At 38.0% G+C, this 27420-nt stretch overlaps 2 protein-coding genes and 1 long non-coding RNA gene across 7 annotated transcripts; all 3 read left to right on the forward strand.

The window, feature by feature from the left end:
* Positions 1 to 2553: 2553 nt before the first annotated feature.
* On the forward strand, positions 2554 to 4792 carry LOC111197624 (uncharacterized). Of its 2 annotated transcripts, none has more exons than XR_007432699.1 (5): positions 2554 to 3037; positions 3500 to 3566; positions 4044 to 4183; positions 4294 to 4404; positions 4535 to 4792. It is a non-coding gene; the product is annotated as an uncharacterized LOC111197624 (long non-coding RNA). The 2 variants fall into 2 exon arrangements; XR_007432697.1 differs by having other exon boundaries at positions 2558 to 3037; positions 4063 to 4183.
* A 1799-nt stretch (positions 4793 to 6591) lies between these two features.
* LOC111190921 (deleted in malignant brain tumors 1 protein) lies at positions 6592 to 12871 on the forward strand. Of its 4 annotated transcripts, none has more exons than XM_049473370.1 (9): positions 6594 to 6842; positions 7996 to 8296; positions 8425 to 8609; positions 10137 to 10254; positions 10504 to 10812; positions 10905 to 11207; positions 11896 to 12210; positions 12341 to 12655; positions 12744 to 12871. In XM_049473370.1, exons 2-9 carry the CDS (start codon positions 8014 to 8016, stop codon positions 12794 to 12796), a joined length of 1881 nt encoding a protein of 626 aa, XP_049329327.1. In that variant the 5' UTR covers positions 6594 to 6842; positions 7996 to 8013; the 3' UTR covers positions 12797 to 12871. The 4 variants fall into 4 exon arrangements, with proteins under 4 accessions (XP_049329336.1, XP_049329341.1, XP_049329327.1 ...); XM_049473374.1 differs by having other exon boundaries at positions 12341 to 12409; positions 12744 to 12833; XM_049473379.1 differs by lacking the exon at positions 11896 to 12210 and having other exon boundaries at positions 6592 to 6842.
* Positions 12808 to 27192, forward strand: LOC125793110 (scavenger receptor cysteine-rich type 1 protein M130-like). The gene is made up of 19 exons (XM_049473388.1): positions 12808 to 13067; positions 13253 to 13588; positions 13749 to 14054; positions 14155 to 14223; positions 15279 to 15587; positions 15700 to 15765; positions 16072 to 16230; positions 16360 to 16452; positions 16770 to 16844; positions 17030 to 17089; positions 19398 to 19497; positions 19759 to 19823; positions 21818 to 21994; positions 22130 to 22314; positions 24280 to 24341; positions 25066 to 25163; positions 26131 to 26226; positions 26327 to 26397; positions 26624 to 27192. Exons 1-11 carry the CDS (start codon positions 12956 to 12958, stop codon positions 19403 to 19405), a joined length of 1593 nt encoding a protein of 530 aa, XP_049329345.1. The 5' UTR covers positions 12808 to 12955; the 3' UTR covers positions 19406 to 19497; positions 19759 to 19823; positions 21818 to 21994; positions 22130 to 22314; positions 24280 to 24341; positions 25066 to 25163; positions 26131 to 26226; positions 26327 to 26397; positions 26624 to 27192.
* The last annotated feature ends 228 nt before the right edge of the window (positions 27193 to 27420 follow it).

The following is a 27420-nucleotide window of genomic DNA, read 5'->3' on the forward strand; positions in this document are numbered from 1 at the left end:
ATTTGTTTCTTGTTCAGCATCTGTTTTACTGCTGGAACGCGAGATTTGAAGCCGAGTTGGCGCAGACAACGGTAAGTGGTTGATCTGGAGACGTCGGCAGTGCCAGGCACGTACCCGGCAGTACTAAAAACTGACAGGGGGCTTCCTGACAGTACGCCGGCAGTTTTAAAAACTGTCAGGGGGCTTGCTGACAGTACGCCGGCAGTATTAAAAACTGTCAGGGAGCTTCCTGACAGTACGCCGGCACTACTAAAAACTGTCAGGGGGCTTGCTGACAGTACGCCGGCAGTATTAAAAACTGTCAGGGGGCTAGCTGACAGTACGCCGGCAGTCAGATCTTTCTGACATTCGGATTGTACTGTTAAAATTTACATTTCTGAATTAAAGCAAAGGCTTGTTCAGCAGTTACCTGTTGTAACAGACCCTCAGGAAAACTTTCTCTCCAGTTTTTTTTTTGGTAAGTGGATCATTTCTCTCCATCAGTTCATTAGTATTCATACTGTAGATCCATGCGGTTCTTGACTCACTTTCCAACTCGCGTTTTAGGTTTCCAAACCAAAGATTTATTTCTTTACAAAATAATACACAAGAAAACTGAACAAAAAACGATTAAAATGCTTATAAACAGAAAACTAGGTAACGTTACTTATATTCATGTTCCTAATTCCTAAATCCTAAAACTGCGGTCAGAAAAGGTGAGGCTCCTTTGGCTTTTTACTGCTTGTCTTGTTTTTTTCTCCTGCCCAAAAAACACTGTAATTATCCGAATCTAACCACCTACAGGTGCCTAGTGGTAACACACATTTCTAATGCCGTTACTGTTATACTAATACTGTCCCTTACACATACTTTGTTCTTCTCCCTAATTTTAGTATTTACGTTAGGTTTTTAACCTAGCCTTAGGTACTTAACGATAGTTAACTAGGTTAGCCAACTCAGGTTAGCTAAGTAAAGTAACTAAACTTGTTTGGTGAAAATTACGTGGACTGGGCGGGGTTTGAGCAGTCACACGGCCCCGCCCCCGCCTCCCACCTCTGTCACGCCAGTTCTGGCTCCAATTTGCATCTACCAGAGACTGTAAAAAAGATGGACGCCGTGTCTCCGTTCCCATTCATTCAGTGAAAATGAAGCCAAAATCTTCCGCCATGTTGGCGATCCTGCCACCTGATTCTGCGCAGTAGAGACCAGAGGAGGGAGAAAGACTGTGGAGAGCAGCCTACTCATTTAAATAACCCCGCCCCCGAGGGCTGCCTCGCGGTCACAGACTGCAGAGCGGGGCGGAGCGGAGCTGACGGTCTGTTATTGGTCCCGCCCATAAGCAGCCCTTTTACCATAACCACACCTTTTTTGAATAGAGCTGAATAACGTTTTAAAAACCGAATTCTGTGGGGATATAAAAATTTGACAATATAAGCAGAGGTTACACTAGCTGCTGCATTTAAATAATGGAGGTAGAATTACAGTATATTAGAAAAAAACGTGATTGAAAGTTGTCTGTTTTGCCATTGAAACCTATGGGAATGGGTGGAGTTACACAGCTTTCTGCAGCCGAACAGCAGGGGGCGCCCGACCTGTGGTGGCTTCACTTTTAAGAGACGATGCTCTGTCCAGCTATATTCACGATTTTCCTGAACTTTAACCTTTCCCATGATTCGTAGCTGAAGCCGGTTTGTGGTTTCCGGTTAGAGTGTTTACATTATGAGCGAAAGTGAACGTTCGTTGCTGCTTTATTAAAAAAAACATGGCCAAGAATACTAGGTGGTTGCATAGTACGGGCGTATTAAAACGTTGTGGTGACTGTGATTTAACAGTGCCCCACCCTTCCACGCTCTCAGAGTGGGTAGATAACATGAAGCTGTGGCCTGAAGTTAGCTATATTGATATAGTTAACTACTTCGTCTTTTCCGAGGGCGTAGATGGCGAAGAGCTACGGAACTATAAGGGCACTATAATAGCTAGTCATATTGCCGTTTTTTTTTTTTTTGATGGATTCTAATGCAGAATTGCACCCAGTCTTGTCTAATTCAAACTTTAGTTATCTTACCTTCTGTTTTATGGGCTAAAATGCTACCAATTAATGGTATCACAGATAAACTCTCATAGCTAGTAGTGAGCTAGGTATCAGTTTTGTTTTTAAGGCATAGCTAGGGGTTATAATCAGCTAACCTAAAAAACTGTTTAAACTGTCTATACAAGAAGTTAATTGGCTAAATAGATAGCAAGATAATCTAGCTAACTAAAATTGGTTCAAAGTCTTAGTCATACAAATAAATATTTGAAGATATCAATGCTTAATCCTCCTATTTAATTTGTCAGGAATAGCAATGGTATTCCCGGGTTATTTTGACCTGGTTCATTTTTAATTATCCAAAATATTTCTGAAACCAAAATAATCCTAACCAGAAGAGTAAATATTTAATAACTAACTCCATTGCTGATTGTTCTATCAACATTTAGTACAATAGTGTACAATAGAGGTAATAGTTCAATTAGGATAATTCACTTGTTTTTCCATTTTAAAAAATCTTACATTTTTTTTTTGTTTTACTACTTTGTTACTTTTAAACGACCAACACAATATTTTTACATATAAATGAAACATAACATTACAATTTCGTTTTAGTTTTTGCAGGGGGTTGTTGCAAATATGAAATTAACCATTTTCATGTTATATGTTAATTATACAAATAAAGGCAAGCTGAAGACGTTTCATACAGAAAAAATACTTTTACTATCTTACTAAATGGATCAATTTGACCCGTAACGTAACAGGAGGGTTAAGTCGATGCACATTTATTACCTTTGTACTGAATGTAGTTACAATTAATGTGCACCGATATAGTAATTGTAAGCTCATGTTGTGTTTTGTTGCTTTCTGTTTTACAGCATCCAACACATGTCCAGGCCACTCCTGACCCTTCACGGTTTGGCCAGTGTGGTGTTTTCAAATGCCCCTGCTTCAGTTTTGACACTGACCAGCGATTTAATAACACCCTACATCTACAAAACCATATCAAACAAGCAGTCGAGAATAACGGTATGGGGAAGTATTTCTTTAAACAGAGAGAGAGATATTGATTTTATTGGCTATAACAAATAAACATGTAAATGTAATATCTTGAATCAACAAATGCACTTACATCTTACACTCAATTGATAATGAGTTGAAGAATATTAATATTTATAGGCTTAATTGCATGTTGTGTGCATTTTGGTCTTACAGTTTCCTTCATCTCTAAACTGCACACCTACAGCACACTTTTATTGTGTCTATTGCAGCCATACAATACTATGCAAAGACCAGTTCAGACATCATGTATCTCTGTGCAGCAGTGCAACCAAGACCATTATAGCAGAAGTGTTTAATCCACAGACTGTTGCTACTTCTGATGCACGTCCAGCTCCCCCTCTGCCAGCTACTCCTGATACACCTCCCAGTTCTGGTCTTGCTTCCTCTGTGCATGGTATTAATTATATTAATTATTATATTTTCTCTCAGGAAAGTTCAGCGTGTTGAACGTGTGACTGATGAAGGAGATAGAATGGGCAACGTCTCCTTTGAACAGGTGTGAGGGTGTGGATGTGTGTTTTTTATTTCGGGTTAATTTAACTGGGCCATTTAAAATGTTTCACTGTTGTGGTTTGTTTTCAAAAGTCTGAATTGGGCTGAAAAGATAAGTTGACATTATTTGAAATTTCAACTTGACCTAGTGTTGACTAGTCATTTCAAGGGCATTTGAAGCCCATAAGCTATTGGAGAGCTATCATTTTAAAGGGATAGAAAAGCAGAGAGCTGTTTTGTTACGTTAAGGCAGAGATTAGTCAACAGAATGACGCTGACTACAGTCTTCAGGCAAAAATGCTAGCCATTCCTACAGTAATCAGAGATTGGGGATATGATTGAAATAATAAGTGCCAACTCAGATTAATAGAATACCAAAATAGTAATTGGTTGCAGCCTTAGAATGTTATCTGGTCATTTTTTTCAATTACTATAATTTTCATGAATCAAAATCTACATGCTTCTATAATGTTTTTCACAGATGCCCCTTATTCTCATAGATACAGTTCTGGATGAGGGTGACAAAGCTTTTTTAAAGCTGTCACTGGTTTGTCGTCTCTTCCGGGACATTGTTTGGACAACAATCATTCCGGGCCCGGGCACATTTCGAGTGGCTTGACAGTAAGCATGATATTTCAGTACAGTTAAGATGTTTGTTTTCCCTTAGAAAAGGAATTACACTCACTGATTTTGAAATCATTTTAAAATTCTTGATTTTTTTAAACCTACAGGTGTAGTGCCATGAAAACATCACAGTGCTGCATGTAAAGACGAGTTTCGCAGGATGTACGAACTGCAGTGCTGCCAGAACTGTCAAGAAACTTATAAAGACTACATACTGGGTATGTTTGTTCTAAATAAATTTTGATAATTTTTTCCAGAGGTCAGAAATTGGTAAGTCAATATATTTAAGGTATTGGGGCTTGGGAGATTGTTACTTTGTGAAAGTGTGTGTTTTTACTTATATTACAGGCTACGTTGGGCATGGGAGACGAGGGGAGCTTGTGGCATTTTACAGCGAAAACGAGCACCCTGGATTCTGCAGCCAGCTTCATGAATGGCTGGGTGTGTGAGTGGCTGGGTGTGTGAGTGGCTGGTTGTGTGAGTGGCTGGGTGTTGCATTTTTAAATAAAGACTTCTGTATTTGTTTGACCAAAGCATGTAACCAAACATTTTAAAGGCTAGTGTGCCAATAAATGCCAATAAAGATATTGTATTAGCTTGGACAAAGTGTTTGTAAATGGAGTTAATTTCCCTGGGAACTACTGTCAGCCATACAAAATTGGGAGAGGAGAAGCAGGAGAGGGATATCATTATTATTATTATTATTATTATTATTATTATTATTATTATTATTATTGACAAAATAGCTATGTATACATATGATATTTTAATTTCTGAAACCACAGCATTTGATATATTGTACTCTATCGTTATACACTATCCAGCATACCATTATTACCACCTGCTTGTTTCTGCTTCTATTATTCTTTTTTTTAGCTCCAATTAGCATCTAGGACACTTTAGTTGCATAATGGTTTACTGGTGTATAATATACAATATGTATAAAACACTGTTCACTCTATTAGACACTTCTACCAACAGCTGCTTTACATTGTGAGTGAAAAGTCAGAGACAGAATCTTTAAATCTGTTGCTGCACAGTTTGTTGCAAATCTGCAAATTCTTCATCAGTGCGCATGGGATGCTGCCTACTTGATGCTGAATACAGGACGCTGCCCACATGATGCTGGTTGATGGAGCATTTCCTGTCCAGTAGTGACAATGAGGTGTTTAAATTCTCCAGAGGCACTAATTTGTCGGATCCACTCATACCAACACAGCTCTTAACACCACTATGTCAGTGTCACTGTAGTGTTGTGAATAACCAACAAGCCACATAATAGCTGCTCTGTGGTGGTCCTAAATTGTATGCTATACAGTGCAGCTGTGTCATTCTCATCTGTAATATTTTCAGCACCCTGTTGACAGTGAAGATGCAGAATTACTTCTAATATCATTATTATATATTAGCTATGCCTATGACACAAATAGCCTTCCCCCTGCTGAGTGGTGATAAGAAGCACTGTCTATCTGTAATATGAAGTATAGAGCATTACAGTACAGAGAACAGGTGTGATCTAACAATCAAACACTTTAATAATCAGATGCACCCTTTGACCAGCCTCTACCAGTGCAAAGCCATGATTGATAATGTGCTCTTTATTTCATATGGAACATAACCAAAAACTGTATATCGTAAGTTTTAACTTTATATAATAAGTAAATAATGATTCCTATGATAGCTAATCAATAATTCTGGAGATATTTACCAGTCTAAAATAAATTTATAAAATCTACACACTCTGGCAACTAGTTTAACAAATTTAAATGTAAGGATTAATGCAGTGAAATAATGGCTTACTCTGCTGGTGAGTGGGACAGATTAATGTATAATGTATTGTGATATACAGGACAGAGGCAATTGATCTTTTGGAAACAGCAAATCGTTGTATGCAATTATTTGCTTATTGTATAAAATAAAGGAGAAATGGCACACGTGATGAAAAAGAAGAGCAAGAGTTCCCTCTGTTACACAGAATGAGTTACCAGCCTCATAAACCACAAGTTAGCAGCATGCCATATAAGAAAAACAATAAAATCATACACTTTTAAGTTCACATGATTCCTTATGTATTACTTTATTTACAATGTTAAACCAAAAATGAATGAGAAAGTGTTTCCAAACTTTTGGCTGGTACTGTATATATAGCCTATTTTTTGTGATATCTGTGCATTACACTACAGCATGTGTAGTGCTGTAGCCAAGGCTACGTGGTGGAACTACTCACAAGATATGCGTAAATTTAGCGCAACATCGGCGTTATATGCGTATTTCACGTGGCACACAGTGCTTCTTGAACAAAAAAGTAGGGGGGTTGGCGTACAAGAGCACATGTGGGCGGAGTTGGATGTGGGCGGAGTTGGATGTCCAACTCCGCCTTCCTACAGGCTGCAGCGAGACGTACTTGCAGTCTATGGCATCTACTGCCCCTGCAAGCGCAGGCAAGATGGCAGCTTCCATTTCGGCCATATTTTGGCTTTAAATCGCCTTAATGAGAGTAAATGGGGACCGTCCAGTCCATACTTTTATACAGTCTATAATCACAACCCAAACTCCACAACGCGCCAAGCAGCACATTTTTAGTTGCTGCGGAAGCACAGCTCATTTAGGCTCAGCTCAGCTCACCTCAGGACTTGTTGTGCTACTAAGATATAAGGTAAGTTCGACCAGGTCCTTTATTTTATGATCATGTATGTATTTGTAGTGTCTTACACCACCTGCACGTGCTGGCCTTGACTCTCTTTCTAGGTAGTTAGCTAACGTTAGTTGTCTAAGGATAGCTAAACATTGCCATAGTTTAAATGTAATATGAATTGCATTTGAAAATGAGCAGATTTTTAAAACTTGTCTTATGAATAAGCTAATTTGAAATAGTTTTTTGTGGGAAAAACCTAGATAAAATAGCTTAATGACGAAGTGTGAGAAAATTAAAACAGCACAATATTTTTCCTCAGGTGTAAGCTTAGCGCTGTTAGCTTAGCATTAGCTCAGTGTTCGTGTGAAGAATAAAGTTAACGTTATATGTACATTTCATATAAATAAGCCAACTTGTTGTTGAAATTGTTTTGTTAAAATACTGCACATATTTCTGGTCAGGTGTTAAAAGTGTATCCCCGCATTATATTAGCATTAGAAGTAACGTTAAGTAACTTACATGTAAATATTATGTAAATAAGCCAATTTTAAATAGTTTGTTGTTGGAAAAATTCAATAAAAAAGCCTAGCGATTTAAAAAAAACCTTGCAAGATTAAAACTGCACATATTTCTCGTCTAGAGTTCAATGAATGTGTATTCCCACCATTAGCTTAGCATCAGCATGAAGAATGTAAATATTATATAACGTTAAATAAACCAACTTTAAATAGTTTGCTATTGGAAAAACTTAATTAAAATAGCCTAGGGGTGAGACAAGGTCTGGAAAGATTAAAACAGCGGAATATTTCCAGTCCAGAGTTAACTGTGTTTTTGTAAAAGTGTATGGCTCCCCCGCTGCAAAAAGCCTGCAGTGTGTGGAGCGGTAGAGCTTAGATCGGGCCCAAAAATCCAGCCCGACCCGGCCCAAATCCATGCACTTTCTGCCCGAGGCAGACCCGACCTGAGCCATAAACTGTCATTCTGAACCCGAGCCATTTTTTTAGTAATTAGAGCGTTAAAATTGAGCTATTTAAAACATTTTCGGGCTGTTTGAATTAGCGAAATCTGTGCAGAATTATGTTAAATAACCTTGCGACGCTGAAGAAGCATAGACCTATTATTATTTCTTTTTTTATTCGCTTCTTTCTTTCTTTATTCCTTGTCTGTTGTACAGGCAGTGTGAGGTTGGTGGATGGTGGCAGTCGCTGTGCTGGGAGAGTGGAGGTTCTTCATAGAGGGCAGTGGGGAACAGTGTGGTGATGACTGGGATATGAGTGATGCTGCAGTGGTGTGTAGAGAGCTGGGCTGTGGAGAAGCTGTAGATGCACTGGGCAAATCTCATTTTGGATCAGGACCAATCTGCATGGATGATGTGGACTGTAGTGGATCAGAGTCTAGACTGAAGAACTGTAGATCACCAGTATGGGGTAAACATGACTGCAATGAAACCCACAATTCTGGAGTCATCTGTTCAGGCAAGGTACACTATGTTCATATAATATGTGCACTGTATTGAATAGTTACATTTTGTGTCTGTGCTGTCTGACTTTCATTTATCAAATCCTGTTGTTATCTCATTGTTTATGCTCTTGTGATATTTTAGGAGCCAGGCTGGTTTTAGGTTCTCGCTGCTCTGGGAGAGTGGAGGTTCTTCATGGAGAGAGCTGGGCCACAGTGTGTGATGCTGACTTTAACCAGCAGGATGCAGAGGTTGTGTGTCGAGAGCTGGGCTGTGGTTCTCCTGTGGAGGTTCTGGGAGCAGCTGCTTTTGGTAGAGGGAAGGGTCAGGTGTGGCCAGAGGACACTTCTGTCCAAAATCATCTTCACTCAAACACAACTGCTCCCATGATAATTATGTGGGACTGGTGTGTGCTGGTGAGAGCTAAATATTTTTATGTATTTATTTTGATTTAGTCTGATTTTTCAGATTTCTACATCTGTTCCTCTCTCTCTCTCTGTTGTGCAGACAGTGTGAGGTTGGTGGATGGTGGCCATCGCTGTGCTGGGAGAGTGGAGTTTTTTTATAACACAACATGGAGATCAGTGTGTGGTAAAAACTGGGATATAAGAGATGCTGCAGTGGTGTGTAGAGAGCTGGGCTGTGGGGAGGCTGTATTTAAAAATGTTCAGTTTGGGCCAAGATCAGCCTGGATGGATGATGTGAACTGTAGTGGATCAGAGTCTTCAGTGAAGCACTGTAGATCGGCTGGATGGGTGGAACAAATTTGTAATCGACTTGCTGGAGTCATCTGTTCAGGTGAGCTCTCCTAAATCTTAAAATACTTGTCGTTGGAATGTATATCAGTTGTGCACAATTTATTTATTATAGCATTTCTTCCTAATCTGCCATAATCATGACCTACTTTCACCTATATTAACCCACTTTTATTTGGTTAAGACCACTAGATCAGTCACTGTTTGCTCAATCTCAGACCTGGTTTTGCGTTTAAAAAATAATGTGGCAAATTACTGTATAGAAGAAAACTGTAAGCTGTAATAAACCTAGTTAACACTTATAATACAGCCTGTGTTTTAGAGCTTAAGTTCCCATAACTTACAGTGTGATTTCTCTGTATGATCTAGCACATACAAAATACTTACCGGGTCTTACTAGTACTTAAATGTAGGTAATAACTTGATATACTAAGTCAAATTATTAAAAAAGCAAATTATTATATGGAGATGAAAAGTGATTTTCACTATAAGACAATACTTAATTATAGAAAGACTATTGCTGTAGGCATGATGGAGAAATACATTTTTGTAATCTTTCCTTTCTGGTAGAAAATAATGGTTTTCCATGCAGAAGTCCCATTCACAAAGAAACAGGCGTTAATATTTTTTAGTTAATTATAGTTACACCTTAGTTCAGTGGTACATGGCCAGAGTTTTTATCTTTATATATTTTAAGCAGTTAATTAGTACATTTGTTTGTGTTTAGTGCTTAAACTGTTAATTGACTCCATGTGTAAGCCCACACTGCAGTTTTTCACTGTCATCAGTTCTTCACTAATATCAGTTTCATCGGTCCTACAGTAGAACCCTGTGGAACTTCTTAAGGTTTCCAAGTACTTGATGCTGTGTGTTAATGTTAATGTACATGTTCTCTTTCTCTTATAAACTAATTTAGGGGTCAGATTGGTGGGCAGATCTCGCTGCTCTGGGAGAGTGGAGGTTCTTCATGGAGAGAGCTGGGTCACAGTGTGTGATGCTGACTTTGACCAGCAGGGTGCAGAGGTTGTGTGTCGAGAGCTGGGCTGTGGTTCTCCTGTGGAGGTTCTGGGAGCAGCTGCTTTTGGTAGAGGGGAGGGTCAGGTGTGGTCAGAGGAGCTTCAGTGTAGAGGAACTGAATCTCAGATTCACTTCTGTCCAAAATCATCTTCACTCAAACACAACTGCTCCCATGATAATGATGTGGGACTGGTGTGTTCTGGTGAGAGCTACGTATTTTATTTATTTTTTCTTTTTAGAGTCTTGATGAAAAGATGTTCTTTTCTTAGTGGTCAGTGTATAATGTACTTCATGAAACATATTCTTCTTAATTCTTTTATTGATATAGTCCATTTTTGTGCATGCTGGAATATAGCACATGTGAATAGCATTAAAATGAAGTTTTACCACATTTTAAAAGATGCAAAATGATGTTTGTTGTGCATGCAATCTTTCTCTTTCTGCTCTTTAGAAAGTGTGAGGTTGGTGGATGGTGGGAGTCGCTGTGCTGGGAGAGTGGAGGTTCTTCATAAAGGACAGTGGGGAACAGTGTGTGATGATAACTGGGATATGATGGATGATGCAGTGGTGTGTAGAGAGCTGGGCTGTGGAGAGGCTGTAGATGCACTTAGTGGTGCTTACTTTGGATCAGGATCAGGACCAATCTGGATGGATAATGTGGAGTGTAGAGAATCAGAATCCATACTAAAGAACTGTAAATCAGCAGGATGGGGTAAACATAACTGTAATCATCCTAAAGATGCTGGAGTCATCTGTTCAAGTGAGTTACACTAAAAACTAAATATGAACTTCTGTAATCAAAAAACCTTTTAACCCACTGCATAATGTTTATTATATTTTGATCATACCTAGGAGTCAGGCTGGTTGGAGGTTCTCACTGCTCTGGGAGAGTGGAGGTTCTTCATGGAGAGAGCTGGGTCACAGTGTGTGATTCTGACTTTGACCAGCAGGATGCAGAGGTTGTGTGTCGAGAGCTGGGCTGTGGTTCTCCTGTGGAGGTTCTGGGAGCAGCTGCTTTTGGTAGAGTGGAGGGTCAGGTGTGGTCAGAGGAGCTTCAGTGTAGAGGAAACGAATCTCAGATTCACTTCTGTCCAAAATCATCTTCACTCAAACACAACTGCTCCCATGATAATGATGTGGGACTGGCATGTTCTGGTAGGTATTTCACTTCCTTTTGTCAATTTCACACAAAACACTGACAAAAACACACATCCACCAAATTCAGATAACAGACAGGTGACGGAGACACAAATCCACCAGTTTGATTGATTTCTGTATTGCACAATATTATGAAAAAAGATATTAAGACATTAAAACATTAAGAAACCTTTAATTTGATTTGTCATTTATGTCCTTGAGGGCTAACCAGACTTTTTAAGTTTACAAGGAGTGCTGCAGAGAAGTCAAAAAGCAAAAGTTTTATACATATGAAAAAATGTTTAGACTTTGACTATGTTGAATTGTTTTTGGTTATTTTTTTATCTAAAACTACAAGTATGTTTTTTTTTTTTTTTAATGTCTACCATTGATTTACAAGCAGTGTGAGGAATAATAAATTATTTCATTTAGACTAAGATGAGTAATATTTAAGGAACTACACATACAGTGTGTAATGCAACATGTCAGATGTGTGGCATTACATGTGCTTTCACTAATGTGATTTTGCGATGTGGTATCGTGGGTCCAACAGTATCCAGCACTTTTTAGTGGATTAGTGGATTGACCTGTCAATGTGTTTAGCCATGGCATAGCACATCTTTCTTCTGACTAGCCTTGTAATCTGATGCTTTCTTCTGGGTGCAGTGTTTTTTGATGATCAATGTACACAAATACTATACTGTAGGTGACAAGCGAAGACTTGTTGGTGGTCCTCACGCATGCTCTGGGAGAGTAGAGAAGCTTCATCGGAATTCTTGGCTTCCAGTGTGTGATGCTGACTTTAACCAGCAGGATGCAGAGGTTGTGTGTAGCTGGGAGCTGGGCTGTGGTTCTCCTGTGGAGGTTCTGGGAGCAGCTGCTTTTGGTAGAGCAGAGGGTCAGATGTGGTCAGAGGAGCTTCAGTGTAGAGGAAACGAATCTCATATGTACCTCTGCCAGACATCTCCTTCCTTGAAACCCAACTGCTCTCACAACAAGGATGTGGGACTAAGATGCTCTGGTATGATGAAGTATGTTTGTAAAAGATTTAGATTAGTACTAAACTGTGAGCAATTAGTTTGTAATTACTGTATTTTTTTTATTATTGTATTGTATTATTGTAGCCTACTATTTTTCCTCTGTAAATTCAGGTCACACTCAGGCTCGGCTGATGAACGGCTCAGATTCCTGTTCTGGTCGAGTGGAGCTCCAGTACCTCAGTGAGTGGGGTACAGTGTGTGATGTAAGCTGGGATATGAGAGCTGCCAGCGTCCTCTGTGCTCAGCTGAAGTGTGGGAGTTCTGTGGCTGTGTTGGGGTCAGACTGGTTTGGGGAGGGGAGTGGCCGGATCTGGGCTGATGTGTTTGATTGTCAGGGAAACGAAACACACCTGTTAAAATGTCCCATTTCATCATGGAGTCGAACTGCATGCTCTCATAAACAGGATGCTGGAGTTATCTGTAGTGGTGAGATCTTACAGTTGCAGTATAATAAATAACTGAAAGTTTATTACTCCCTCATTTTAAGCTAAGTAATATTTTTTTTTCTCTTCAGGTTCTTCTCTGGCGTCTCATGAGGGAGGAGTGCGGTTGTCTGGAGGGATGTAGTGTGAGGGGGAGGTGGAGGTGTTCTTCAGGCAGGACTGGAGGAGAGTTCTGCAGGACTCCTGGAGTGAGTCTGAGGCCTCTGTGGTCTGCAGACAGCTGGGCTGTGGTTCTGTACTCAACATCTCCAGCTCCTCTTCATCCAGTCCTGAACACAGCTACATGTGTGTGACGGGTTTCAACTGCTCTGGGAGTGAAGCTCATCTGAGGAACTGCAGCAGCTCACAAGCAGTTAACTGCAGCTCCACAGTACAGCTCTACATCACCTGCTCTGGTAAGCATTGCACAGTTAATATATGTATAATTTTATTTGTATGTATGATAACATGCAAAAGTGCCTCTATTATCCATATTTTTGAACATTTGAGAATAATTATTTGGCAAATATGAGTACATATACACAACACATATCTTGTGAAAGGAGTTTGAAAACATCTTTTGTATTTGTGTAAATTTTAGGTACATCTAACACAGTCCACAGCTTCATCAGGCTGGTTGGTTCTGGGGGAGACTGTGCAGTAAGGCTGGAGGTTTTCCACAGTGGATCATGGGGGACAGTGAGTGATGAATTGTGGGATATTGAGGATGCGCAGGTGGTCTGCAGACAGCTGCAGTGTGGAGTGGCCCTCAGTGCTCCAGTACCGGTACCAGCCCGGTTTGGATCTGGAACTGGACCCATTTGGCTGAATGAGGTGGAGTGTGAGGGGAACGAGGTGTCTCTGTGGAACTGCAGATATCAGCTGTGTGGAGAGGATGAATGTGGACACAAGGATGATGTAGGAGTCGTGTGCTCAGGTACTTCGTATCTTGAATTGCTCAGTTTGTAATGATCTTGTAATCAAGTACCAATGCCTTATCTATGTACAACTGGAGGTACATTTTGAATAATTAAAGAAGAAACTTTTGCACGTTTAAATCAATGTGCATAACTAGCTAGCTATCTTTCTCCCGCCAGAGTATAAAGAGATCAGACTGACTGAGGGCTGTGAGGGGAATCTGGAGGTGTTATATAATGGAACCTGGGGGAATGTGTGTGTAAATGGGATGACTGATGAAACGGCAAAATTGATCTGTCGAGAGCTGAACTGTGGAAGAACTGGCAGTGAGTCTTGGTCTAAAGCAAGAGTGGAATCAGCTCCTAACTGGCTGGATAATGTAAAATGTAGGAAACATGACTCCACTCTGTGGCACTGTCCATCTTCTTCCTGGGGGGAGAACAGGTGTGATAATCGCAATGAGGTTGCTTGCATTACCAGCTCAGGTAGCAGATATGATGAGGTGTTAAAGACTTTAAAGAATGCTAGAACTAATGTAGTTTGTAATTGGAATTTCATAATATTTGATTTTTTGTCCTACCACAGAGAATGGAAATACACTAGATTTGACAAATTGGCTGTGTGATTCATCTCCTCATGAGAGACCGTGCTCAAGTAAGAAAACTTATCATTATCAAAATGATCATGTCTTTGATAAACTACATTTTCTTTCTTTTTGACTGCATGTTCTGCCAGCATGCTTTCACTAATAAACAATTCTTGTCTTTGCTCGCACTGTTTTATTTGTAGTTTGCATATTTTTTTGCACTTTAACATATTTTAGATAACACTTCTACAGTGATATTTTTAACAAAGGTTTAGAGAGGGATTCTGGGTAATGGAGTCCATCAGAGTGTCTATGTAAGTCTGAGGAATTCAGGTGTAGACAGGACAGGTGTGGTGGATGGGGGTGGGTAATATGGCCCTAAAACAATATCACGATATTTCATGGCATTTATCGCGATAACAGTACTCTTGGTGATATGACAAAACACTGAATTAAAGATATTATTTTAAAAATACACTACTGAAACAAAATAAAAATTAAATTCTGTTTTTGCATATGATATGGCACCCCCCCCAAACTACGATATAAAAAAATACAAGACTTTTTATCAGATGGTAACAGACATCAGTGATCAAGAAAGTCATGATACTATTAATGCACTCTATATAATCGAGGATTAAAGTAAAATGAATAATATTGGACTGATAAAAACAGCAACCCCAGTGGTGCCCTGCAGTGATAATTAGGGGTGGGTGATATGGCACGATATTTCAGGGTATAGTATCGTTTTTTGCGTTTGATACGATATGGCACAGCCCTAGTGGTGGAAATAACAGGTGTAACAGACAGCTTGCTGAAGACAGACAAACTACTCTCTATTAGAAGCAATATCTTATTTTAAAAAAATATTAGTTTAAAAAAATCAACTGTTTCAACTAAAACGGTAAAACAAGGTAAGTGTTTTTTTTTTTACTATGGCTACTTCTGGTTTTTTTTCTCCTGCTCTCTTCTGCTTGTATATATTTTTCATCTTACAATGCTTTTTTGTGGTTTACCACATCTCTATAAGAACATATTTCATCATACAGTATATACGACTGTTGTAAATGTTTGTAAGACTTTGATGGATTATCATTTTTTTCCCTCTGTGGTGTGTTTGTAGAGCACATTCCTCTGAGGCTGAGGGGAGGAGTAGGAAGCTGTTCTGGATGGCTGCAGGTGTATCATAATAAAACATGGGGGTCTGTATGTGGTGATCTCTGGGACATCAGGGATGCTCAGGTGATCTGCAGGCAGCTGGGTTGTGGGCCGGCGCTGAGTGCTAATAGAAGAGCTGCTGATGGTTCTGGTGGAGGAACTATCTGGATGAACAGAGTGAAGTGTAGAGGGAATGAGATTCACCTGTGGGACTGTCCTCATTCCCTGAAGAACCACACTGACTGCTCCCACAGTGCTGGAGTCACTTGTGGAGGTCAGAGGAACAGACACAACTGAATATATTTGCCTCCTAACTGTTACAGAAACTTTACACATGCTTGAGAAAAATACTTACATCACATTGTTATTTTATGCTCACTCACTAGGCTTCCTGTATCATACTTTGCCTTTAAATAATAAAAGAGGACAGATGGGACATTTTGTCTTGCAAGGTCAGGGACCACTTTTCTCCATTGTAAACAGGCTTGATAGCAACTTCGGTAACTATTGTTGATCATAATGTTGGTCACACACATTTGGTTTCCATCATTTAATAATTGTAATGTTTTTGGGAAGGATAGAAAGTAACAATAGTGAGAGTCTGTATGTGCTTTGCACCAGTCTGTCTAGATCATTCTGTGTTTATAGACATTTCATATGTCATCTTCCATAATATTCATCACAAAATTATTCACATCCAATAAAAGGACTGTGTTCATGTATAAATTGTCTATACATTTTGTATATTTGTTTTTTAGATTCTCAACCACAGACAAGAAGAATCATACTTCCACAAACTCCTCCACCAGCTGTTCCCTCCATCTATCCAGTGTCTCTCCTGGTTCTGGGATCTGTGCTCTTCCTGGCCTTAGTGCTTCTGGTTGTGCTGTTTTATCAGAACAGAGTGCTCAGGAGAGGTAGGGGGATTCAGAGATCATCTACAATCCACTTTCTGTACTTTCTCTAATCATCATTAGTACTTCAATCTGTCATCAGTCTTCTCTTCTACTGAACTGACTCCATGTTTCTCTCTGTCTCTCTCACAGTGATCTCTAAGAGGAGGAAGACTTCAGCTGAGCCTGTCTATGAGGAGATTGACACCAGGCTCATCCCTAAAAGAATTACTGTCTCAACTGAAAGTAAGAGTAAAATGTTTTTTTTTCTCTCAAAGCAGAAATGTCTGGTCTTTACAGAAATAATGTAGCAGTTAATCAAATACTTGTCAGATAACTCTCTTTTCATATTGTTATGTTTTAGTAGTGTTTTTTTTGTAGATTTTCTTCCTTTGTTAATAAATTACACCAATTTATCTATCTTTTCTTCCCACTGAATAATGTTACACACTTACACATGTGAAGATAAAATTATGTTTTTAGGACTAAAATATATGTAAATGAAATAAAAAGCCAACTGAAAATACATATTAGTAATATCAGTTTATTCTAATATGTTTTAGGTAAAGCAGATAATGAGGAAATGCAGTTAAGTTATGATGTCATTTTTGCTGGACAAACATCTGACTGTGCAGCAGGTGTGCTTCAGTTTTTTTTTATCTGTCCTTATCACTAATGCCTATTTGCATCTCTGCAGAAAAATATATATATATATATTTCTTCAACTTTCCCATGTATAAAGCTAGCAATTTAAAAGAGAAAGATATCAGATGAAATGACCAATATCAGTCATTAAGAATTTTGTTTCTTTTTTTTTTTGCAGAGGAAGAACCAGATAATTACGATGATGTTATTGTGGAACAAAACTCAAACATTGTGATGGGTCTGTAGAGTTATGTATGAGTGAGCAAATTCTAATCTTAACAACTAAAACATCCCTAATAAAAGTCATGTTCACTTTATTTTTGTTAGGAAACATGCTGGAGCACTGTGACGTTTTAAATTAAGGGATGAAATTAGTCCCCCTGTGTTAAAAAAAAGCTTCTTTTACCCGGTGAAAATAGTCACACTTCCATTACATTATGCTAACATTACTTTGTTTTAAAGCAACTGACCTATAAAGATAGTGAGCCAAATTTAGGTCGAGCCAAGTTTATGAAACTACACACTTTTACTGCAGTACAGATTTACACTCTCTACTAAATAATCCATCTCAAAAGCAGAAAAAACGTACTTTATACTGGGAGGCTAGATCGTTAAATATAGGGAGTATAGGGAATGTTTTCTTCTGATTTTGAGCTGGACTTTTTAGCAGGGTCAACATTACTGGCTTTCAGGAGCCTAATCTTTAAATTCTTAACAATTAGCTATATTGTAGCGAAGCTGCTTTTATATTCTGTTCACTGTGAATTCACTGTTCTGTTCTGTGCTGGGCTTGTGATTGGGGTAGGGGGAGGGGCAGAGCAGGAAAGCGCGCGCGTGTGTGTGTGTGTGAAGGGAGAGAGAGAGAGAAGAGCTGCTCGTGAGTGTGTGCTGAGAGTGAGAGCTAGAGTTAACCAGTTAGCACTAGCCTTTTGTTATTTTTCGTAGTGATGGGCATAACAGCTCTTTTAGATGAACTGAACCATTAGAATAAGTTCACTAAAAAGATGGGAGACGGAAAGGTCGATATCGTATAATAAACCCAACATTTAGTTACATATTTCAATATTTGTTATTTATATATATTTTTACAACACTTGTAAAAAAAACGGGAGACTTTTCTTATTATGTTATTTGTAATGTGATTTATATATATAAATCACATTACAAATAACATAATACAAAAAATAAGTATGAACTTCTGCAACATAGATATTACATTAAGAGCAAAATTAACATAAAAAAATTTACATTCAGAAGAAAGTATCAACTTCAATGTGCAATCAAATTGAAAATAAATAGCGTAACTGTAGTGCAAAACAAAAGGTCAAGAAACTAAAATAAATACATATAAATAAAACAAAGACACATCCATACGCTCACTGTTGTGGGTGCAGAACAAATTAAATCCAAACAGGATCATCATGATAAAGGTGGCCTTATGCCCTTTACTTCAGAAACTTTGTCTATTGGTTATGAATATGCTTGTTATACAACTATTATTACTAATAGTAATAATATTATAAAAAAATAACCACGATAACAATATACATTATTATTACTATTACCAGGCCTCAACCTTGTTTTTCTTTCTCGAGAGCGCCAGCCCTGATAACAGTTCAGTGAGTGACCGAATCACTGAGTGAACGAGAGCACCAGCCCTGATAACAGTTCAGTGAGTGAAGGAATCACTGAGCATTGAGCAAGTTTCCTCGCAATGAGAGTCTCCGCCACCAGATTCGCCGGTGATTCAGTGATTCACAGACCACACAGCAGTTCCCCTGCCGGCCTGTGGGGTCGCTGCTGAGCTTAACTACTGAACTGAGAAATGAACGAATCAGCTGGGGAAGTGATTGGATTCAGTTCGTTCACTGAAATGATTCGTTCATTTGAACAAATCGTTCATGTACGACACAACACTAATTTTTCGGCGTGGTTGCGGCCTACAGCAACCTGTGTTCTAAGTTAAGTCAATAAAGCGACTTAAACTGCCTACTCGGTCCTTCTTTCAGAGTCCAGGCGGACGCTACAATATATTTAAAACCCCTTCAGTCCAGTAACAGCTGTGTTTATTTGTTTTTTAAAGTCACTGGTTAGCACTGGTTGATCTCAGTTCATAATATTGCAGCAAATATCCAGCACAACAAACCCAGGTTTAAACCGAAACCATCGCTGTATAAACAGAGACAGAGGAGAAGTTTGCGTTTGCTGGCGTTAAGATCATTTGCACGTTAGGTGGATTTACAGGGCTAACGTGTATTTATCTTATTAATCTTTAGTGATAGCAGGTCAAATCTTGGCAATGAAAGCTATATGAGTCTCGTGGCTCGAGTTTATGGGGCGTTTGGGGACAGTAGAACCAAAACAGCTTAGCTATGTAAGTTAGTTTGCTAACTTACGGAGCTACTTCATGACGCAGATTAGTCCATTCATCATTAAATTATCATACAATGCAAAGAACAAATGCTGTGTTCAGATGATGTGGTAAACTATTCATCTACATGTTGTTCTTTCTTAGCTATTCATGTGATTTTCTCTATCATTAACAGGGTGGTGAGCTTCCTGAGGGCTTTGAGGATAGTTATCCTGGTGCGTGTCTTTCGTCTGGCCTCTCAGAAGAAAGATCTGGAGAAGGTCACTAGAAGAAAGGTGAGGATCTAAATGGGTGCTGGCCATCATTCTTTTATTTTAATTAAATTATATCAATTATTCATATAGATTCTAATGAAATGTTAAACTTAATTACAGTTTGATTATTTCATCATGATTCAGAGAGAATTAAATAAAAAAAATAAACATTTTGATGTATTTAGAAATAGGTTGGAAAATTATTAAAATCCATAAAAACCTTTTAAAATACACCCAAGTTACTGTTTGTATGCCGATTTGTGGCATTTGTGAATCTTGCAGGTATCTGAGAACAAAAGGCGGTAACAAAAAGGATGGATTTGATTTGGATCTCACCTATGTCACAGGTTGGGATGCTTTACCTAATTATGTAATCTTATTTTAATCTAGATTTTCTGCTTTTGGTTTGGGATCCAATAGTTAATGTTTTTGCAGTGTCTTTTCCCTCACCTGGAAAGCAGGCACTCTACAGAAATCCCATAAAAGTAAGCTTAACAATTAAGAAAATAAAATAAAACTGAAAAGTCTGTAGAAGGCAATTATTTTAGCTGAATTATTGATTTAAACAGATTTTTATGTAACAATGTTACAATTTGCTGTATTTAGGAAGCTGCCATATTTCTGGACACAAAGCATCCCGATCATTACAGAGTTTACAATCTCTGCAGTAAGTTAGATCATGAAAAACCTGGAAAAGTCAAGGAACTTGAAAATAGTCATTTTCAGGCCTGGATAAGTTTTGGAAAAACAAAAAACAAAAAAAAAAACAAAGTCAAAGTCAAATTTACTCTTTGTGATCTTTGTGTTTCCATTTATTGACTCCGTTTATCGACTCCGTTTATCGACTCTGTTTATCGACTGAGAAAAGCTATTTAAAAAATAATTTGATAACTTGATTGGAGTTTCAGATGAAATATAACTGTAAATTCACAGAGAAAAATCTAGGTGTTTAGGCTGTAATTAAGCTCTTGCTCTCTTCCACTCTTTGGGAAGCATATTGGTTATATATGCAAGTAAATTACCAGTAATGGTGACAAGAAGGCAACATTTAAACAGATGCATTTAAAAGCTGTTAAAAAAATAAAGAATCTACACAATATAGACACAACCTAAACATATTCCCTGACAGCCAGATATATGCCAAATTAGTTTATTTAAAAATTGATTCTGTTCAAAGTTTTAAACAGAAGATTCTATATCATGTTTGATGAAAGTGTGAAATACTGTTTACAGGTTAAACATTAGAAATGTTTATCAGTGTTTAAAATGGGCCTGAGCTGATTAATACATCAGTGCAGAGTGAAGTAATTTAGCCCTACATTATGGAGCGCTCAGAATTTGACACATTTTATTATTGAAGATTGTGTCTTAGCATTGCTTAAATAAATGTTTTTTTTTTAATTATTTAAATATATTTAATGTAAATATAGGCCTACTATAATCAGTTTTGATATACATTCTTGTCTACTCTGATGTTTTAAACACGCTATGGTCATTAAAATGTGCTGCGAAAGCATAGAAAAGGCACAGAAAATAATTTAAATGTATAGGTTAACACTATTTGTAATCTACATGTGTATACATATTTTACCCTTGTTTTCTTTTTTTCCAGAGGGAATTATAAAATAAGCTAAAGACTTTCATGTTTACTACAACTTAATTATTAATCATGTACCAGTGTTTTATAGCAAATGTAACCAAAAAATGTCCCACATTATGTGTCCCAGGTTATAATTTTTTGCATTGTCAGCGATACCAGACGCACATTCACACACACAATGGAAACATGAACAGCTAGACGTGCTAATGAAACGTAAAATACTACTGCTTTTACTACTGTTGATGTTTGGTGCAGCCATCTTGCGTTCTGAACTTGTGGGTTTATTCCAGTTAAAATGTTCTACTTAGAACTTGGAAATTTCCAATTCTGAATTCCTACTTCAGATGGAATGCAGTATAAGGATTCACATTAGAGCTCGACCCAACCTGCCCCATACACTGTCATTTTGAGCCAAAGCCCGAATTAAACCTGACATTTTTTGAGTAAGTAGAGCATTAAAACTGAGCTTTTAAAAAACATTTTCGTTCTGTTTAGAATGAGTGAAGAATGAATAAGACCTATTATTTAAGAAAAATATTATTAATTATTAGGAACAGATCTCCAAAAGATTATAACATGAACAATGCAAACAATGATCCAAAGGCCTAAACATTAGGCTACAACAATGTCTGAATGACTTTCCTCTAATCTAGTATAATATAACATGGTTTAAGAAAATAAAATAAATTATTTTATAATTTTATTTATATTTCTTTCCCATTTTCTCCCCAATTTACACAGCCAACCCACTCGTTAGGACTCCCCCTATCACTAGTAATGCCCCAACACACCAGGAGGATGAAGACTAGCACACTCTTTCTCCGATACATGTGACGTCAGCCACCGCTTCTTTTCGAGCTGCTGCTGATGCAGCATTGCCAAGCAGCACATTTGGAGGAAAGCGCAGCGGCAGGTGAAGTGCGTAATATGGACAGTGTGCACTTTGCACTTGTGCAACTTTTTTTTAAAAACAGTTTGATTTGTTTCTGCTATATTTTGATTCATAGCTTTATATAAAATGAAAATAACTTATAACTATATTATTTTCTTTAGCCCAAGGAACCTGAGGAAAGTGGTGGGAAATCTCGAGCCAGGTCAGACCTTGGGTTGGGTTTGGGCAGAGAACCTAAGCTCTTATTCACATATTGAACTTTGTGTTATTGTGTTCTCAGTGACATGTTGAACTACACTGCCAGTTTGAGGGAATGTCATTGCCATCCACTGCAAAGGAGGCAAAGGTGATGCTGAAGTTTTCACTGATTTAAAGACATCATCAATGTTTTCTATATGTATTTGATTTGATTTTTAGGTTAACCCATCACCATAATTGTTCAGCTGAATGTCTAAAGCCATATCCAAACTGGATTCACTTATTCATTTTAGCTGAGGAGGTTTTTTTTTTTTTTCTTCCTTCATGGCACGGATATGTCAGGGTATAGCAAATCTCAGGTGCATGCTTTATACAGCAGTCAAATTCAGAAGGTGAACCACATGACTCCTCAGAGGTGCAGAGCTTCTCTCAGCTTAAGGCAAGTGATTGTGTAGCATAGCCTGTTGCCTACATACAGCTCTGAAAAAAATAGAGACCACTTAAAAATGATCAATTTCTTTGATTTTACCAATTTTTACCAAATTGAATATAATCAAGAGGAAGATGGATGATCACAAGCCATCAAACAACAAACAAAGCTGAACTGCATCTTTTTTTGGTATTTCAGCTGTTTATAATTTTCTGCAAATAAATGCTCTAAATTAAAATATTTTTATTTGGAATTTGGGAGAAATGTTGTCCATAGTTTATAAAATAAAACAGCAATATTCATTTTACTTAAACATATACCTATAAATTGCAAAATCTGAGAAACTTGATTCAGAAACTAAAGTGGTCTCTTTATTTTTTTCTAGAGCTGTTTGTTATGAACATGTTACTGTATTTCTGTATTTATTGTAAGTTGGTTATAGTATTCTTATCACATGTTTTTGATGGGGAATGCAATATGTAAAATGATTAGCTGCTCCCACCTGAGTCATTTAAGCAAAGAATACTGTATTTTCCTGATGTCATGAAGAAAAAATGCATTACTCCATAGATAAAGCTAATCGCTTCACAATAGGGTTTATGTTGGGTGTCTGAAGTTTGCTCTGCAGCTTAACTCCGTGGGTGATCCAGCCAAAATCTGCTGGACACTTATAGCCACTTTGTTAGTCCTGGGCAAAAATCAATATGCAGTCACTTCTAACTGCAGTTAGTTGTCTCAAATAGATTTGCTTACGAATTGACTTGACTTGAATTGTGTGACCAATATTTTACTCTCCATAAAAGCAGAAAATGTTTGTTGCATAGCTACAGTTTGTACTTCTGTACTTTTTATAGAGAAGTGTTACACGGGGGGTCATAAACCTGAAGAAACCTAAAGCAATTCTGTTTGAGAGAGTTGTTTTAGGCAGGTGTGTAAGACTTTAGGTATACAGTTCACACATGACTTTCCTGGTGACTGCAACAATCAGGGGAAACAGTGAGGAAACTAAAACTAGCAAAAGTATTTAATCAAGATTTTGATTAATTTTACTGTCTTTCTGTTTTTATTGTCTCTCCATCTCTGCTACAAATGAAAGGCTTAATCTCTGTTTGGGAAACCAAACCATGGACACAGAACACAGTTAATTAAATGGAATTCAATGTTAAAGATACAGTACTAATAATAATCACTGCTGAAATGGTTCCCACTTCCTGCTAAGGTGCTGCTACATGGCTACTGTGTTGTGTTCCTAGCTGATTTCTGTGCAGTTGTATTCCAGATGGTTGCTAGGGTCTTTAAGGTGGTTGTCGAGTGGTTACTCTGGTAACCCGTTTAACAATGAGCCAAATATATTTTGTACCAAATATAGATGTAGAATGTTGTACAATTTTAAGATCTTTTAATAATCGCATGAGGTTTAGTAAATTTCGACAGTAGACGCTGTATTTTATTTTTCATATTGTACACTGTTTATGCTTATGCCCGGCTGTCCTCTTCTTCTTCTTACGTATGTAGTCTCATAGACGGCAGGGGTGCCAGACTAAAGAAACAAACACACAATGGCTGACCAGCTGAATTTAAGTTAAAAGAAAATGTGTTTGTAATGTAATATTTGATGAGGGCCCTTTATCAAAGCATTTCGAATCAAGTCAGCTTGAGAACTGTTTTTTTCTGTTGCAACAGGGCGCACGGGTACGATGGTGTGTACATGGTTGATTGACAGCGTTTAGTTTGAGAGTGCGCAGGTACTGTATTTCTCCTGAGGTGAGGTGAATGTGTATGTATATATTCAGTGTGTCAGAACTGCTCCTTTAGTTTCTGCTGTGCTCAGTTGAAGACTGAGATCAAGTAGTTAAACATACAGCTCTGGGGAAAAAAATGGTTTTCATGCATCTTGGCATGTTCTCCTCCACCAGTCTTACACACTGCTTTTGGATAAGTTTATGCCATTCCTGGTGCAAAAATTCAAGCAGTTCAGTTTGGTTTGATGGCTTGAGATTATCCATCTTCCTCTTGATTATATTCCAGAGGTTTTCAATTTGATTTTTAAGTTTTTTTTTTTCCCCCAGAGCTGTATGTCTGCACTCTCCTACAAAAGTATGAAACACTGAGGCCAATTGATTTTTTTTCTTCTGCTCTAGTGAAAACATTTTGGTGTAACAAAAATATAATTTAAAGATGAATATTGAAGACAAATTGGTAAGTTCGGACAAAAGCTGAATTGTTGACCTTTTGTCTCCTATTCATCTTTTAATGTCAAACCCAATTTGTTTTCAGTCTAAAGCAGAAATAAAGAAATGAGACTGACTTATCAAGTACTTTTGGGGGACAGTGTATGTTTAGGGGCTGTTTCCTGTGTAGTTCCAATTAAAATCTGCAGTCAGTCTGCTCCTTTCAGAGTGACTGCACTGTTATGTATATTGGTTATGTAATTTAATGCTCCTGGGCATTGCTGTGTTTGTTGTGCAGGTGTGGGAAAGGGCAATGGCAGTGATCTGAAGGTGCGGATCATAGTGAAAAGAGAGCAGGTGTTCCAGTGTGTCTGTGCCACGCAGACGAACTGTAGGGTAAGCTAACTTTTAAAGGTTTTCTACAGTATAAAACTGTATTTACTTCCTCATAGTCAAATGACAAGAATAGTTTCAGTACAAAAAAGTGAAAAACTGTGAACCTTAAACACAGTGGTTTCCTAATTAAAACCAGAGCTATATGGCATATCCAGAACAGACATGTGAAGTGGGCTAATCCCACAACCCCTAAATGATTTAGTAGTTTAGGGTGATTTCACACCTACTTTTTTTATTTGTCAAAATAAACTGTTCATATTTACGTGTAGTGCTGTTTGTTTGGACATGGATGAGCACAGTAATCACAACTGCAATGAGACTGCTGAGAACTGTTGGTCTGAACTCTGAATTGGTTGGTTTGTGATGTGAACATGATCTGAACTTGATCCAACCCATCTGTCAAGCATACTCTGTCAGTTTTAAGATGTGGAGTCAGTCAAATGAACACATGCCACCTCTGCTGTTGTTCCATGTTAAACTGCACAGAAATCTGTTTACTTTCTTGCTCCCAGCCAAGACAGCTCTGACCAACAACCAAAGAGATTACAAAGATTGTTGTGACTCATTTTGGTGAGCTTGAATTTTATCCTCTGTTAAAACAACAAACCATGAGGGAAATGCTCCAAGAGAATCAATTAATTACCTGACTTGGACCAGAGCAAACAAACTATAGTGTGAAAAAACAGCCTTACATACACTATTAAAAGATTTTGTACATACATACACTAGTGAAAGTGTTTGTGAATCGGTATCATCTTAACCCCAAATCATATTTTAAATATGTACTAAAGAACAACTTTTAAATATTCAATAAGCTCATAATATTGAACCTTTAAAGACAGTAGCAGCCCACTAAAAACATAAATCACATTGTAATTGTTGGGAAAGGTCTTTCAGATGTTTGTCTTATGTTCCTTTGTGTTTATTTTACTGTTCGCTCATATACTGTGTTCTCATATTTTACCAGCTGTTCCCAGATACTGAAAACAATGCCGTGGTGATCAGCTTTCAGGAAGGGCCAGTGGTTTGTGGTGATGTTAAGGTCATGTTTGAATCCAGGGCTGTAAGTTCCCAATCTATTGTAACGTAAGAATGATTTTATGGACATCGTTTTTTCCAGTTGTTTGGCAAAATGTTTTTTCTCTATTGTTCTCTATGCCCAGGGTCTTCCAAAGGGGTATGAGGACTATCCTTTCTATTTCTGGTTCAACACTTCATTTGTAGAGAACAACAGGTGAGGTTTTTGCTGTCCATTGTCCTCAGAAGCAGACACTGGCTTTGTTTACCTACCAGGTTTTAGATTTTATATATAAAAATGCCAGGCCACTTAATTCATTAATTAGAATATTTTGATATTTTGTCCCCTCTCAGTTTAGTAACATTACTGCTTTCAATGTAAAACGAAAAATCATATGGACTGCTGCTTGAATGCAATCTATAATGCTTTGGTCCCAAAACAGGCTCTATCTGTCAAGGGAGGAACTGGACAACCCACGTAAGTCCAAAACCTGGGACATCTACAAGGAGGACTTTGCTGTGACCGTGTCTTTCAGTGACCCTGCATTTATGTAGCAGACGACACTTGCTTGTGTATCTCAACTAAAACCCTTAAGCCCTGCACAAGGTCTAAATCTTTGCTCTAATGTAGGTTTTCACACACTTATAAAAGGCGAGTGATGTTTAGGGATTGGATTCGGGCATATTGTGCCCCTAAAGCTATAGCTATAGCTATATAACCTCAACTTTATGTCCATCCCCCATCTTCACTGTAAGAGCTTTTTACTGAGCCGTGCATACACCACAATATTATGCATTTGTTTGTCAAATGTTTTTTTGTCTTTAAATGAAGACAAATGTTTGTGTCAGTTTAGCATATTAAGCCTCCAAAATGTAAATCTTACTCTTTAAGCTTGAGTGTACATCAAATAAAGCAATCGAGGCTGCCACTGTGAAATGGTCAATGGTTATGTGTGCAGAAACATGTTTTTGTAGTACACATGTATTGAAATAAATACTAATGTCTCTGTAACACTTGTCTGTCACTTTTTTGAATTAACAACTGATCTGGGTTGCTGAATTTCTGCAATTGTTTTAAGGATAGATCTGATTGACTTGTTTGTTTTGAAAGTCACCAAAAGTCTGGTCTTACAGGTGGGCATGCAACTCTAAACTCTTTAGAATCAGCAGTTTTAGAGGTGACCTTTTTCAGAAGCGCTGTCAGTGCCATTCTCATATAAAAGGCTTACAATCAAATCTC

Source organism: Astyanax mexicanus, chromosome 2, assembly GCF_023375975.1.
Source record: "Astyanax mexicanus isolate ESR-SI-001 chromosome 2, AstMex3_surface, whole genome shotgun sequence".
Lineage (NCBI taxonomy): Eukaryota > Metazoa > Chordata > Actinopteri > Characiformes > Acestrorhamphidae > Astyanax > Astyanax mexicanus.

Excerpts from the sequence above, each read along its gene's own strand:
- LOC111190921 (XM_049473370.1), top strand. The coding sequence starts at position 8,014 with ATGGTGGCAGTCGCTGTGCTGGGAGAGTGGAGGTTCTTCATAGAGGGC. Across the intron at positions 8,610-10,136 it reads TTGGTAGAGGGAAGGGTCAG|GTGTGGTCAGAGGAGCTTCA; the intron begins GTGTGGCCAGAG and ends GGGGAGGGTCAG. Across the intron at positions 11,208-11,895 it reads TGTGGGACTGGCATGTTCTG|GTGACAAGCGAAGACTTGTT; the intron begins GTAGGTATTTCA and ends ACTATACTGTAG.
- LOC125793110 (XM_049473388.1), top strand. The coding sequence starts at position 12,956 with ATGTGTGTGACGGGTTTCAACTGCTCTGGGAGTGAAGCTCATCTGAGG. Across the intron at positions 16,231-16,359 it reads GAACAGAGTGCTCAGGAGAG|TGATCTCTAAGAGGAGGAAG; the intron begins GTAGGGGGATTC and ends TCTCTCTCACAG. Across the intron at positions 16,453-16,769 it reads AATTACTGTCTCAACTGAAA|GTAAAGCAGATAATGAGGAA; the intron begins GTAAGAGTAAAA and ends AATATGTTTTAG.